Source organism: Petaurus breviceps, unplaced genomic scaffold (genome assembly GCF_028583685.1).
Source record: "Petaurus breviceps papuanus isolate PSGF00001 unplaced genomic scaffold, PetGlider_PUasm1.0 90731, whole genome shotgun sequence".
NCBI classification, from domain to species: domain Eukaryota; kingdom Metazoa; phylum Chordata; class Mammalia; order Diprotodontia; family Petauridae; genus Petaurus; species Petaurus breviceps.
Genome location: NW_027187325.1, coordinates 125959 through 138222, shown reverse-complemented (window position 1 = coordinate 138222; position 12264 = coordinate 125959). Strand labels below are relative to the sequence as shown.

Genomic DNA, 12264 nt, shown 5'->3' with positions numbered 1-12264 from the left:
AGAGAGAGAGAGAGAGAGAGAGAGAGAGAGAGAGAGAGAGAGAGAGGAAGGAAGGAAGGAAGGAGAGAGAAAAGAGAAAGAAAGAGAGAAAGAGAAAGAAAGAAAGAAAGAAAAAGAAAGAAAGAAAGAAAGGAAGATAGATAGATAGAAAGAAAGCCTTCAGTGTGGCTCAGAGAAGGCTTCTTGGGAGTGGTAGGAAATGGAGCTGGACACTGGAAGGGTAAGTAGGGTTTGACCATGATAAGACAGGAGGCAAAATGGGGAATATACTACACAGGAAGCAGTGTGTAGGGCTCATGAGCAGACTTGCTTGGTGAGAACAGAGGGTACCTATTGAGAAATGATAGAAGATGGGGTTGGGAATGCAGGCAAGGTCTAAATTGCAGCAGACCCTAACTCATGTTCTTCCTATTGTAGAGGACAGAACCAAGATCATTGGAGGATCTTCCTGTCACCTGGGAAAGTGCCCATGGCAGGTAACATGTTTCTCTTTGTAGGTCTGGTCTTTGTCTTTCCATCTTCCATCTTCCTTCAGTGGCGGAGTGAGAAAAAAGTTTGGAAAAATAGGGGAAATTGACAAAGCTCTGTTCTAAAAGTCCTGCTTTTTTTTTTTTTAAAACCTGCTGCCTCTATAATCTGTCCATTTCCTGGTGTTTACATCTGTGAGAGGTCAGGATGGGAGAAAAAGGATGATTTGCCTACACATTTCTTCCATAGCCCAGGAGATTTTCCTTTCTTTATAAAATAAAGTTTCTGTTGAAATATTTCTTTTAAATATATTCTAAATAACAATACTCACTTTTTTTTTTTTTGGCTTTTTTGGAGGGCAATTGAGGTTAAGTGACTTGCCCAAAGTCACATAGCTAGTTTTTGTGTTAAGTGTCTGAGGCTGGATTTGAACTCAGGTCCTCCTGACTCCAGGGCCGGTGCTCTATTCACTGCCCCACCTAGCCGCCCCTACAACACTACTCACTTTCTAGTGATGCCCCCTACCTCTAATAGAACCCTCCTTTGTAACAAGTATCATCAAGCCAAAAAAAAAAATCAACACATTGGTCACATGAAAATTGTATGCCTCACTGCTTACCTACTGTCTATATTAGCTCTTTGCCAAGAGGTAAGAGGTGTGCTTCCTCACTAGTCCCAGGGGACTTTCCTAAAAATCTGCCTCTGTCTCTGGTGGGACAGAGAGCCAATGGAGATCGTAAGGCAGGAGCCACACTGGCCTGTTTACCGTGCAAGGTCATGAAAAAGGACTTATATCCTTTCATTTGGCTAAAGCTACTGTGCACATGGGAAGTCTGGGGTTGCTGGGCTCTGTATGGATTTTTCCATATTTCCATGATTTGTTCAGTCTTGGTGTTGTTCACAGCACATGCTATGCTACACAGGGACTTACTGTTATCATTAATGAACAAGTAAACAAGGATACACAGTGATAACAGAAATAGTGTGTGCAGGGTACCATAGAAAGGTGACTTTGGGAGAAGGTGACTTCATTTCCCTCCCCTAAGGTCTTGATCTGGAATGAAAAGAACCATGACTTCTGTGGTGGAAGTTTAATCAGCAGTCGCTGGGTGGTCACCGCTGCACACTGCCTGGAGAGCATGAAGCCACACTACGTGACTCTAGGTGAGTGAGACCCATTGCCAAAGGTGCCCTAAAGTTCATGCTTCTCAGCTAAATTCCACAGACTTAGCTATCATTCAAGGAAAATCAGAAGTTGCCAATCATCAGCAAACCATTTACTCAGTACCTACTACATCCAGGACACTTTGCTAATGATCACATACCCCAGCCAACTTCTCTCTTATGAAAAAGAAAAAGCTCACATAAAACGAAGAGAAAATAATATGAACCATTGAACTACCGATACCTAAATTCTGGGGTAATTGTGATTCCTTTATTCTCCACTTAAGCTCATCTTCCACTGGAAGCACTCTGATCATCGGCTTATTTCCTCATACGCTTATCACTCCTGGGTGGCAGTGGGAGGAAGCTTTAATTTTAAAGGTCCTTTAACTTCAGCATTAGATGGTTCCCTGAGGCTGGATGGTCATTCTATCCTAGAGTTAGTGACTGGACTAAGGGAAATCCTATGGGACTACTTTTATATTTATCCACTTCTTGCACGTCCTCAAGTCTAATAGGTGACTTCCCTGGAATTTCACTTCTGCAACATTTTTGTTCACTTGGAAGTTCCCTCGGTTCATTGTATTATGACTAGAAGGGGCAGTGTGTTACAATGATAAGAATATGGAATTTGGAGTTGGAATTCCTAGATTCGAATCCCACATCTCTTATTTACTGCCTGGTTGAATTTGGGCATGACACATTTCTTTTGGATTTTCAGTTTCCTTGGCTGTAAAATCAGGAGGTTGAACTACATGGTTTCTAAAGTTTTTTCTGTCTCTAAGTTGAGGTTCCTGTGATTTTTAAGGTCCCTTCCAGCTCTAGATTTTATGACCTCAATTAGTACCCCCAAGTTCTCTATAATTTTTTTTTTTAATTTGGAAGTGGATTTTATTACTGTGGGACTGTCAGGGTCACATACCCAGATCAGTGAGTTGGCATGGACAATGTGCTGGTTTTTAAAGGATTACGATAGTCAGGTTATGTAAGCTGAAACTACAATCGGTATATATGGTCAGTGTATATTTGAATTTTCCTGCACCCACGAAGTTTTTCCCTAGGCTGAGGGACAGGGAACCTAGAATGGGCAGAGATGGGGAATATCTGGTAGGGGGGTGGGGTGGGCAGGGGACGGAGAAGAATGGAGCAGGGATTTTATCCCAGGCTGAAATTCCTGCTCACAGATCAATTAGGGGAGGATCACATCAAATAGGTGGAGTTGTGTTCAACATTCCCTACTTTTCTTTGTAGCTATGTCAAACCTTTGACATGGCTGGGGCCACATCATCCAATTCCATTTCTAAAGGATGGTAGCAGGGGTCCCTGACTATTAACATTTTAACAGAGTTGACACGGGACTTGACAAATTGTAGAAAGCAATTAATGAGACAGGGTCCTACAGTCAGGGCTATGGTCAGGAGAAGGAGAGGATCAACCAAGGCTGATGCCCATGTAGTGAGCCAGGGGGATGTCTTGAACAGAAACTGATACCAATTCTCAGAATTTTCCAGCTCCCTCTGTCTATTAGCAATATTCTGGCGTACCAACTTCAGACTCTCCTGCACCACTCCAGAATTGTTTGCATAGAAGCAACAAGCCTCACCAAGGGCTACACACAGGCCACCCTGTTTAAGAAAAAGAAGGTCAAGGCCTCTGTGGTTCTGTCTTTCCAGGACTGAGATGGACTGCTCTATGTGGGAGAGGTCAATATTTACCTGTGTACTTAAGGCCTGATAGTTGGCCTCCCCCTTAATCAAAGCTGCCATCCTGGTTGCTACAGATCCCACAAGGCCCAAGCCCACTGAAGGATGAGGAGTGGTACTGCCAGCCTTTGGTGGTGGCTCAGTTGCCCTTCTGGGGAAAAGTAATGCCAACCTTGTTCACCTGGAAGAAGGGTGACCCGGGGAATTATGGCCACTAGGATACACAGGGGCCCTCAGTGTGTTGTTTTCTGAGGAACACTGTAGCAGAAACACACTGGGTAAGGCCATCGTGGCATGCCCACCAGGCTCCTAGAGGGGCTGGAAAGTAGTCTGAGCTAGAGGCCCGAATCTCCTGGGCTGGTCCACAAAATGAGCTGTACCTAGAGCTGGATAAAGGAGTGCTGGATGATATGAGGCAGATACCCGTTCCCTGTACATCCCCGAGGGTGAGCCTTGGGTGGTCCCACTCACAATTCTCTGTGCTGGAAGTAGGGGTGACCGAGGCATTTAGTGCCACCCCTACATAGTAAGGAGGCTGGGGTTCAACACAGATCCAGCAATCTTTTCCCAACTTGTGGTTAGGGCTGTTAAGTGTTCTGTGAACAGCTGACAGGAGGGTAAGTAAGGGGGCCTGATAGTTGTGAGATTCCTGAATCTTTCAAGGGGGGGGGGGGGCGTATGACCTGACTGGGGCCCATGTGGTGACAGCTGGTATTGTGATTTGGACATCGGGGTTCCCTATTGGGGCAGGGATAGCCAAGTCCCCTTTGGGACCAATGGGGTGACGACCAGGTGGGGGCACAGGAGGCTACTTGGTTACAGTTAGTATTACCGTCTTTCCCACCTGCCTCCTCCTCCTCAGGGACTATGATTCCCAGGACCTGAGAGACTGGGACTCCCCGGGCGGGGTCAGAGGGGTTTTGAATGGTGAGATCGAGCATGGGTGGCCAGGTGTCAGACCCGATTGTATGGATTCGGAACAATGGGTCCGATCCCCCACTGCCGCCTGCCCTGTAGCACTGGGAGGCACTGGGTCTAGAAGAGGGCAGGTGGTAAGCTGTGACACAAGCGCGGGCGCATGGACATCCTGTATCTGAACAGGGCAGGTAGCCTGCATCTGCTGGTGGGCCCCCAAATAGTCCAGTTCGGGAGGAAAAGGGAGTTGAGGGGGAGCCGTATATGTTCTGGGTTCTGGAAAGTCCAGGATTGTCCATTTCCTGTGGTCACCACCCAGGTATAGCTTGGTCTGGGGGCATGGGGATTGTGGGGGACCGCGCAAGGAGGTAAAAGGAGGATCAGGAAGGGGATGGGATAAGTCTTAGCTTTAGGGGGTCCTCGCGGACTTCTGCTTTCCATGCTGAGGTGACAGCAGGCTTCACTCTGGTAGAATGGAGCCAGGTGGGGATGGAGTCCACTTTGACAGCAGTGGGCACAGTGAGGATGACCTCGGCCCCAGACCCGCAGTGGTGAATTTCTTTATCAGCACAGAAGCTGAGGCTGAGCTTGGGACGGGGAGGGCGGTGCGGACTGAGGGGAGGGATTTCTTGAGTCGCCTGCAGACCCCGTCGGAACTGCTGCACACGCAGCCGGGGTCCGGGGCGCCGGGCCGGGGGAGCCCAGTCCGTTCCGTTTGTTGAACAGCTTCTGGAAGAGGGTCGGGGGCATCTTGGCTGGGTCAGGTCAGGCCACACCAGACCCAGCGCGGGGCCGAGCGACACTGGATCTTTCCGTGGGGCCCCGACAGTGGCGAGATGTGTAACGGGGAAGGGGGCTGCGGGGACCCGGGCCCCTCTGGTTCGGCCCAGCGGCCGCCCCCATTGGTGTCAGTCACATGACCTCTGTAATTTCTTAATGGCCAACTCTAGCTTTTTGGCTTGAGGTTTAATAGCTATCATCTGAAGGGGGAAAAGCCACACTTTCAATGCCTTTTTAAATCACGAAATGGCCAAGAATGTCTGGAGTGCACGGAGGGGAGTCCAGTTCTGTTATAAAGCTGTGGGGATTCAAAAGGAATCATACCCACAGTCAGTCCCAGGCTGTCTCTGCCTTTCTGACAAAGCCACCCGAGCTCACATACCTCCTCTGCACTGTGAGAGATGCACAGCTGTCAACTGATGTTGCCGTTGCTTCAAGACTTTGGGGGGGCTTCTCTTTGGAAATACCTTCAGGAAAGGTTTTTAAGCCACAAAAGGAAAGGGATGCCCCTATTTTATAAATGACATCTTGGTCTGGGCCTGTGTAGTATTTGGTGCAGTGACTGGAGCAGTGAATCTGGAGTCAGAAAAACCTAGTAATAACTGTGCAATAACCCTCCAGCAAGTCACTCAACCACGCTGGGTCTTAGTTTCCTTATTTGAAAAATGAAAGGGGTTGTACTAGATGGCCCTTGAAATCCCTTCCAGCTTTAACTGGATGAAAAAGGAACAATCTAGTTTGGTCATTCAGCTTATATTAACTACCACACAGGAGTGTTGTGAGAAAAGTATTTTGTAAACCTTAAAGCATAAGTTGTCAGTGCCTGGCATGCAGCAAGTGCTTAATAAATGCTACACTGATTGTTATTATTATTGCAATTTTTTTCTTACTACTTAGCAGGTGACTCTGAATCACTTTTGATTGTTTCTAAAAAGCAGAGCTATCCTCAAAGAATAGAGATTTGTTACAATTAAGGATATACTACTTTTCCTTCATGGAAACTCCTTCCCCCATGAAAACTCTGCAAGTTTTAGAAAGTTGTTTGATGGGAATGAGAATTTAAGTGACTTTCTCAGGATCACAAAGCCATTCCATTGTTGTTGTTCAGTCATTTCAGAATGTTGATTCTTTGTGATCCTGGTTTTCTTGGCAAAGATACTGGAGTGGTTTGTCATTTCCTTCTCCAGTTCATTTTAAAGATGAGAAAACTGAGGCAAACAGGGTTGAGTGACTTGCCCAGTGTCACAAAACTAGTGAGTGACTGGATCTGGATTTGAACTCAGGTCTTCTTGACCCCAGGCTTGGGGCTCTCTACCCACCGTCCCACTTGGCTGGTCCATTCCATTAGAGGTAGCATTTAAATTCAGGTCTTTCAGATGCCAGTCTCTACCCATTCTACCACACAGCCTCTTGCCACTGAGGGCATCCAAAAGGATGTGATGCTGCCTATGAAGGCCATTTCCAAAGAGAAGCTCCCCCTAAGTCCCTGGAATAACCATCATTACTTGTGTGATTTGTTAACAACCATGGCAGAGCTTAAAGGTTCACCAAAGGCTTCACATACATCATCCATCACATTTAATTCCAACAACCCCGTGAGGGCGGTGCTATTATAATTTTACAGGGGACAAAACTAAGACTCCTAAACATTAAGTGATAAGCCCAATAAATGCTGAGATGAGATGTGAATCCTGGGTAGCCCGACTCCAAGTCTAGAATCTTACCGTAGTATAACCTCGAATAATTAAATGCTATTTGGGATATCTCAAACTATCACGTAAATAGGAATTTAGAGAAGAGTAAGCTATATCGTTTCCAAGTTTTCCATGTCTGAAGACACCATAGTCATCTTTTATTTTTGAGGCTGCTAGGTGGCATGGTGAATAGTGCTGGGGTGGGAGTCAGGAAGAAGCGAGTTCAAATCCAGCCTCAGACACTTATTAGCTGTGTGACCCTGGGCAAGTCACTTAGCCTCTGCCATCTGTAAAATAGGGAAAATAATGGCATCTACCTCCCAGGGTTGTTGTGAGGATCAAATGAGATTGTACTTGTAAAACACTTAGATAAGCACCATATAAATGTTAGTTGTTGCTGTCATTATATACCAATGTAGGTGATCACGACAAATTTTTAAGAGAGCCAAGTGAAGAGAAGATTCCCGTGAAGGAAATTCATATGCACCCTTACTACGTCTTTGAGAACTATGACAATGACATGGCCCTTCTCTACCTGAGCCGAGATGTGGTTTTTAACAAATACATCCTTCCTATTTGCCTTCCCAACCATAACCTGGGAACACTGCTAACGAAAGAAGGGAAGATAGCGATGGTGAGTGGGTGGGGATCCACATACTACCTAGGTCCTTCGTCCCGTTTCCTCATGCGTGTGGATTTACAAGTCATCAGCATGGAAACCTGCCGGAAATCAACAAACAAGATAATCACAGATAACATGTTCTGTGCGGGTTACAGCATGGAGGTGAAGGACTCTTGTAAGGGAGACAGTGGTGGGCCCCTGGCTGTGTTCTACCGGGATACCTGGTACCTGCTAGGTGTTATCAGCTGGGGAGAAGGCTGTGCTGAAGAAGGCAAGTATGGCGTCTACACTCGAGTTTCCAATTACGTTTCATGGATCAAAGAGACCATTGAAGCTGTGCCCAAGGCCAGCGATGTAACTCCAACTTCAAAATGAATAATGATCTGACCAGAGTATACCTATCATGGTAGGAAGGAGTATTCCCAAACCTGTTGACTTAGTGTGGAAGGCTGAGGACACCTAATGTCAAGTGAGACTTCATGCTCCCCAGTGTTTTTAGTAAATAAAAATAACCTACAAAGGCATATATTATAATTTGATAAAAGATTTATTTAAAATGCTACTAAAGGCCATTATCTGGAAACAACTTAATTCATTATCCAGAATCAACTGAGGTAAAAAAAAAAATAAACAACCTGGAGGGAACTAGGTCTCATCTTCTCCATTTTGCTTAAAGGAAGCAAACTAAGGAATGGAAAGGTGCCTCTGAGCAGTGGATCTGCCAGGGATTATATAGAATTGAACTGAATTGTATTTGAATGTCTAGAGGATTTTTTTGGTTTCTTCATCTTGAATTTGAGTAAAATACCAGTGTTCAGGTAGGCAGGAAAACTTTGACCCCCCCCCCAATGTGTATGTAGGTACACACATGCATACACACAAAACACATGAGCACATATGTAAAATATGCTAACACACATATATGCATGCATACTATGTACGGATAAACAGTATAAATATACACATATATGTACACAATATGCATGTGTACATATACATACAAAATGCATAGAGCACTGGCTCTGGAGTCAGGAGGACCTGAATTAAAATCTGACCTCAGATTCTTAATAGCTGCGTGACCCTGGGCAAATCACTTAACCCCAGTTGCTTCCCCTGCCCCAAATGTATACATATACAAATGTGTATATATACTATATATGTGTATGCTCTATACATAATTTGAAATTTGTAGTTTCACAAAGAAATCTTCTTTTCCTGTGCTACTTTGTATTCAGAGATTCTCTTTGTTGTTTGTTAAATTGAGAATAAAATAAACTAAAATAAGAAAGAGGTCAGTGTTATCAATTCTCTTTTTTGGAAGACTAGGGCTGCTACTTACATCCATGTGAGTTCTCCCAACTCTCTCTGAGACGTGAAGAACAGACACGACCAAACCTGAGAAAACAAGTATATGTAGTTATTACATGACAAGGAAATATGAGAGGTAATGTCTATGTGGGGACAGAAATATATGCCAAGAGCCACATTAGATTCAAAGCTCAAATCACTGACAAGCAAACTTTTCTATACCCACCTATACCCTTTAAGTCCTAACTATTTCTGTAAAGCTCAATTATAGACACTCACTGAATTCTTACTCTATCATGGTCAGTCCCTTAAAAAGTATCTCTGAATCTTCCTATTTGCCGGGTATGTGCTAAGTGATGGGGATAGGAAGAACAGTCAGACCCTATCTTCAAAGAGCTCACAGTCTAATGGGGAGAGAATAGTCAAATAACTACCTGTGAACAAAGTATACACAGGGATAAACTGGAGATAATCGAGAGAGGAAAGGCACTAAGATTAAGGAGGATCAGAAAAGACTTCTCATAGAAGTTGGGATTTTAGCAGGAACTCGCAGGGAGGCAGAGGAGGGAAAGCATTCTAGGCATGGGGGATGGCTGATGAAAGCATTCTTTTTATATTTATTTTGTATATACTTGTCCCTGTCCTTACTGTCCACCCCATTAGAATATAGGCTCCTGCTGATCATTTCATTCATTGTATTTATATCCCCAGTACCTAACATGGTGCCTGGCACACAGTAGGTGCTTAATAAATGTTTGATTTATAGAGTTGTGCACTTTTTTAAAGCTGCCCAGGGAAAAACTCAACATATACTCTATAAAAATTTCACCAAACTTCAAATTTGGAGAACAATTTGGTAGTAAGCTATAAAAGCTACAAATGTAATCATACTCTTTGACTCAAAGGTCCCATTATTAGGGCTATGGCCCAGAAAACATTATAAAAAAATTAAAAGACATGTTTGTTCAAATATATTGTCACCCTATTTGTAAACTGGAAACCAAAATGTCCAAAAAATGAGTCCTAGCTCAGTAAACTGTGGCATACTCAAGTAATAGAATACTATAACACAATTTTAAAAAGATCTTTATGAAATAATATAAAACAAAGAAAACAAAACCAGAAGAGAGTACATAGTGTAACTATATTTAAAAAATGTACAGGGATGAATGGACAAGGAAAGGTGAAGGGGGCTTGCAGTAACTGACAAGTTGTTATGAACACTTTATATGATCAAATTTATCCGTTCAAATGTAGATAACTGAAATGCAAATTTAAAAGTTTATTGATGTTTCAAGTTTTCAAAAAACATACTTTTCCACCCCGCTTGGCCCTCCCCCTAGTCAAAAAAAGGATTCAGGTGATTTTTGTAGCAAAATTTCCCCCATCACGTTTATAGATTACAATAAAACTAAATAGGCCAATTCCAAGATTACCCTCGAAAAACAACATACAACTATAGAATTTCAGAGCTCCTCTGTTGGATTCCCTTAGAATTTTTTCCTGGCCTGGTCTCATTCTCCATGTCCTTTTGGGCAATCTATGTGCTAACCCCACTAGGGTGGGGGCACAACACACACACATCTATGTTTACATATCTACATATAGATATAGATAGAACGATAGATACTTGTAATTTAAGGAAGGAGAGAACACTAAAACCTGGGGTGTTAGTGGTCAAGTAGAGCTTTGAGTATAAGTTGGCACCTGAGTTGAGACCTAAAGAATCTAAGGGGGAGGTGAGGAGGGAAGTGCATTAACAGCTATTTGGAGACAGTTTGTCCATAGACACTGAGGGAGAAGAGGAGAGGCTGAGGTTGGGCAAAGTAGCCCAGTTTGACTGGAAAATAGTGTGTAAAGAAAGTCTGGAATGGTTGGTGGGAGTGACTAGAGATGAAGCACAATGCGGAGAGAGACCAGGCTTCAAGTCAAAGGTCTTGGATTCATATCCCTGCCCTGTTAATGTATGACCTGAGCAAGTCACATTTGGGCCTTAAGCTTTCTTATCTGTAAAAATGAGGGCATGGGCCTGGATGGATGATCTCTGAGGGACCCTTTCAGCTTTATATCTGTGAAAGAATGAAAAGAACTTCAATATCTTCTTGTTTAGACATGCAAGGTAAGACCAGTGGAATTGTTCTTTTACAAACAGCACAACTCCCTTGAGACAAGAACATTCCTTTTCTCCATCCCCATTCATCTCTTTAACTGCAGAAATGAGACATTTAATATATGAAGGCACTTCTCTTTCCTCCTAGGGAAGCTTCCAAAGATTTCTAAGAGCTATCTACTTGGCTTACTGGTTCATAAAGACTGAGAGTAAAATGGCCCCAGAAAGACCATTTTTGGCACTCAGAGCTAAACCTTCCCCAAATCTAACCCATTCCCCACCTACTGATTTCACATTCATAGCTAAAACAGATCCTGACACATCTTGAACTCACTCAGTATGGAAATCATATATGAGCAATAGCATTTTTGTTTCTCCAGGCCCATTGCAATAAATGATGAATGAATGGATAAAATCCTCTTGCCTGGCCTTCCATGAAATAAACTCACCCAGCTAGCTCCCGGGTATCTGAAAATCCAAACTCCCTAGTCCTGACCTATTAACTTGAGTGACTAAAATTGTACCTTGGTTTATAGAACAGCAATACTCATTAAAAATGCTGTGCAAATTAAGATTGTATATATCTAATCCTATTTTAGATGTTCTACAGGAGCTTGATATTAAAAGGGATCCTAGAGTGACTCTTTTCACAGGACCTGTGATGCTGAAAGTGAAACAAAATGCACAGAACACACAATTCTCCAAAGGGAGAATTTTTGAAAGAGTGGGATATGCCCTACCCCTTTTCACCATGAGCATCTGAGTGCCAAGTAAGTCTTGTGAAGCATACATCTTACAGGTTATGGTGTATATTTATACCTCGAGAGAAAAGACAAGGTTAACCCAAGAGACCTGAAATCTTGAGTCGTTTTTTGCCCCCTGCATTTCCATTGTAATAATTTCAGCCTATCATTCCATTATGAAAGGCTGGTGCTAGCTATCCCTCCGGATTTTTTACATATGCAAAATGTATCTGGTCTACATAGGCCTCATCACCTAACCTTCTTCTCCCTGCCTCATCTATTCCCACTGCAGTCTAGCCCCCAATCAGCTATCAAATCGACCTTCCCAAAGTACCTCGAACCTTGTCACTTCTATTAAAAAAATTCCAGTGTTCTCTTAAGAATCAAATACAAAATCCTTTTTGGTTTTCAAAGCCTTTCATAACCTTGATCCTTCCTTCTTTTCCAAATACTTTGTGATAAGCGACACTGGTTCCCTTGCTGTTCCTTGCATACAGCACTCCATCTCCTGGATGCATTTTCACTGGCTATCTTCCATGCTTAGAAATTTCTCCCTCCACCTCTGCCTCCTGGATTTCTTCAATTCCCAATCAAAATCCCACCTATTGCAAAAGCCTTCCCTGGTGCCTCTTAATGCCAGTATCTTTTCCCTGAAAGTATCTCCAATTCACCCTGTATCTGGCTTATTTGTATGTAATTGTTTTCATGCTGCCTTATCCACTAGATTATGAGCTCCTCTGAGGATAAGAACTATTTT

The 12264-nt window shown here is 43.4% G+C and overlaps 1 protein-coding gene across 1 annotated transcript in view; it reads left to right on the top strand.

Annotated features, from left to right (window-relative positions):
• The window catches only part of LOC138145272 (coagulation factor X-like), a 31644-nt gene extending 20350 nt beyond the window's left edge, over positions 1-11294 (top strand). The window contains exons 9-11 of the mRNA XM_069066937.1: positions 418-476; positions 1515-1632; positions 7144-11294. Coding sequence (XP_068923038.1) covers positions 418-476; positions 1515-1632; positions 7144-7721 — 755 coding nt within the window. The 3' untranslated portion in view covers positions 7722-11294. The remainder of the gene's footprint in view (positions 1-417; positions 477-1514; positions 1633-7143) is intronic.
• The last annotated feature ends 970 nt before the right edge of the window (positions 11295-12264 follow it).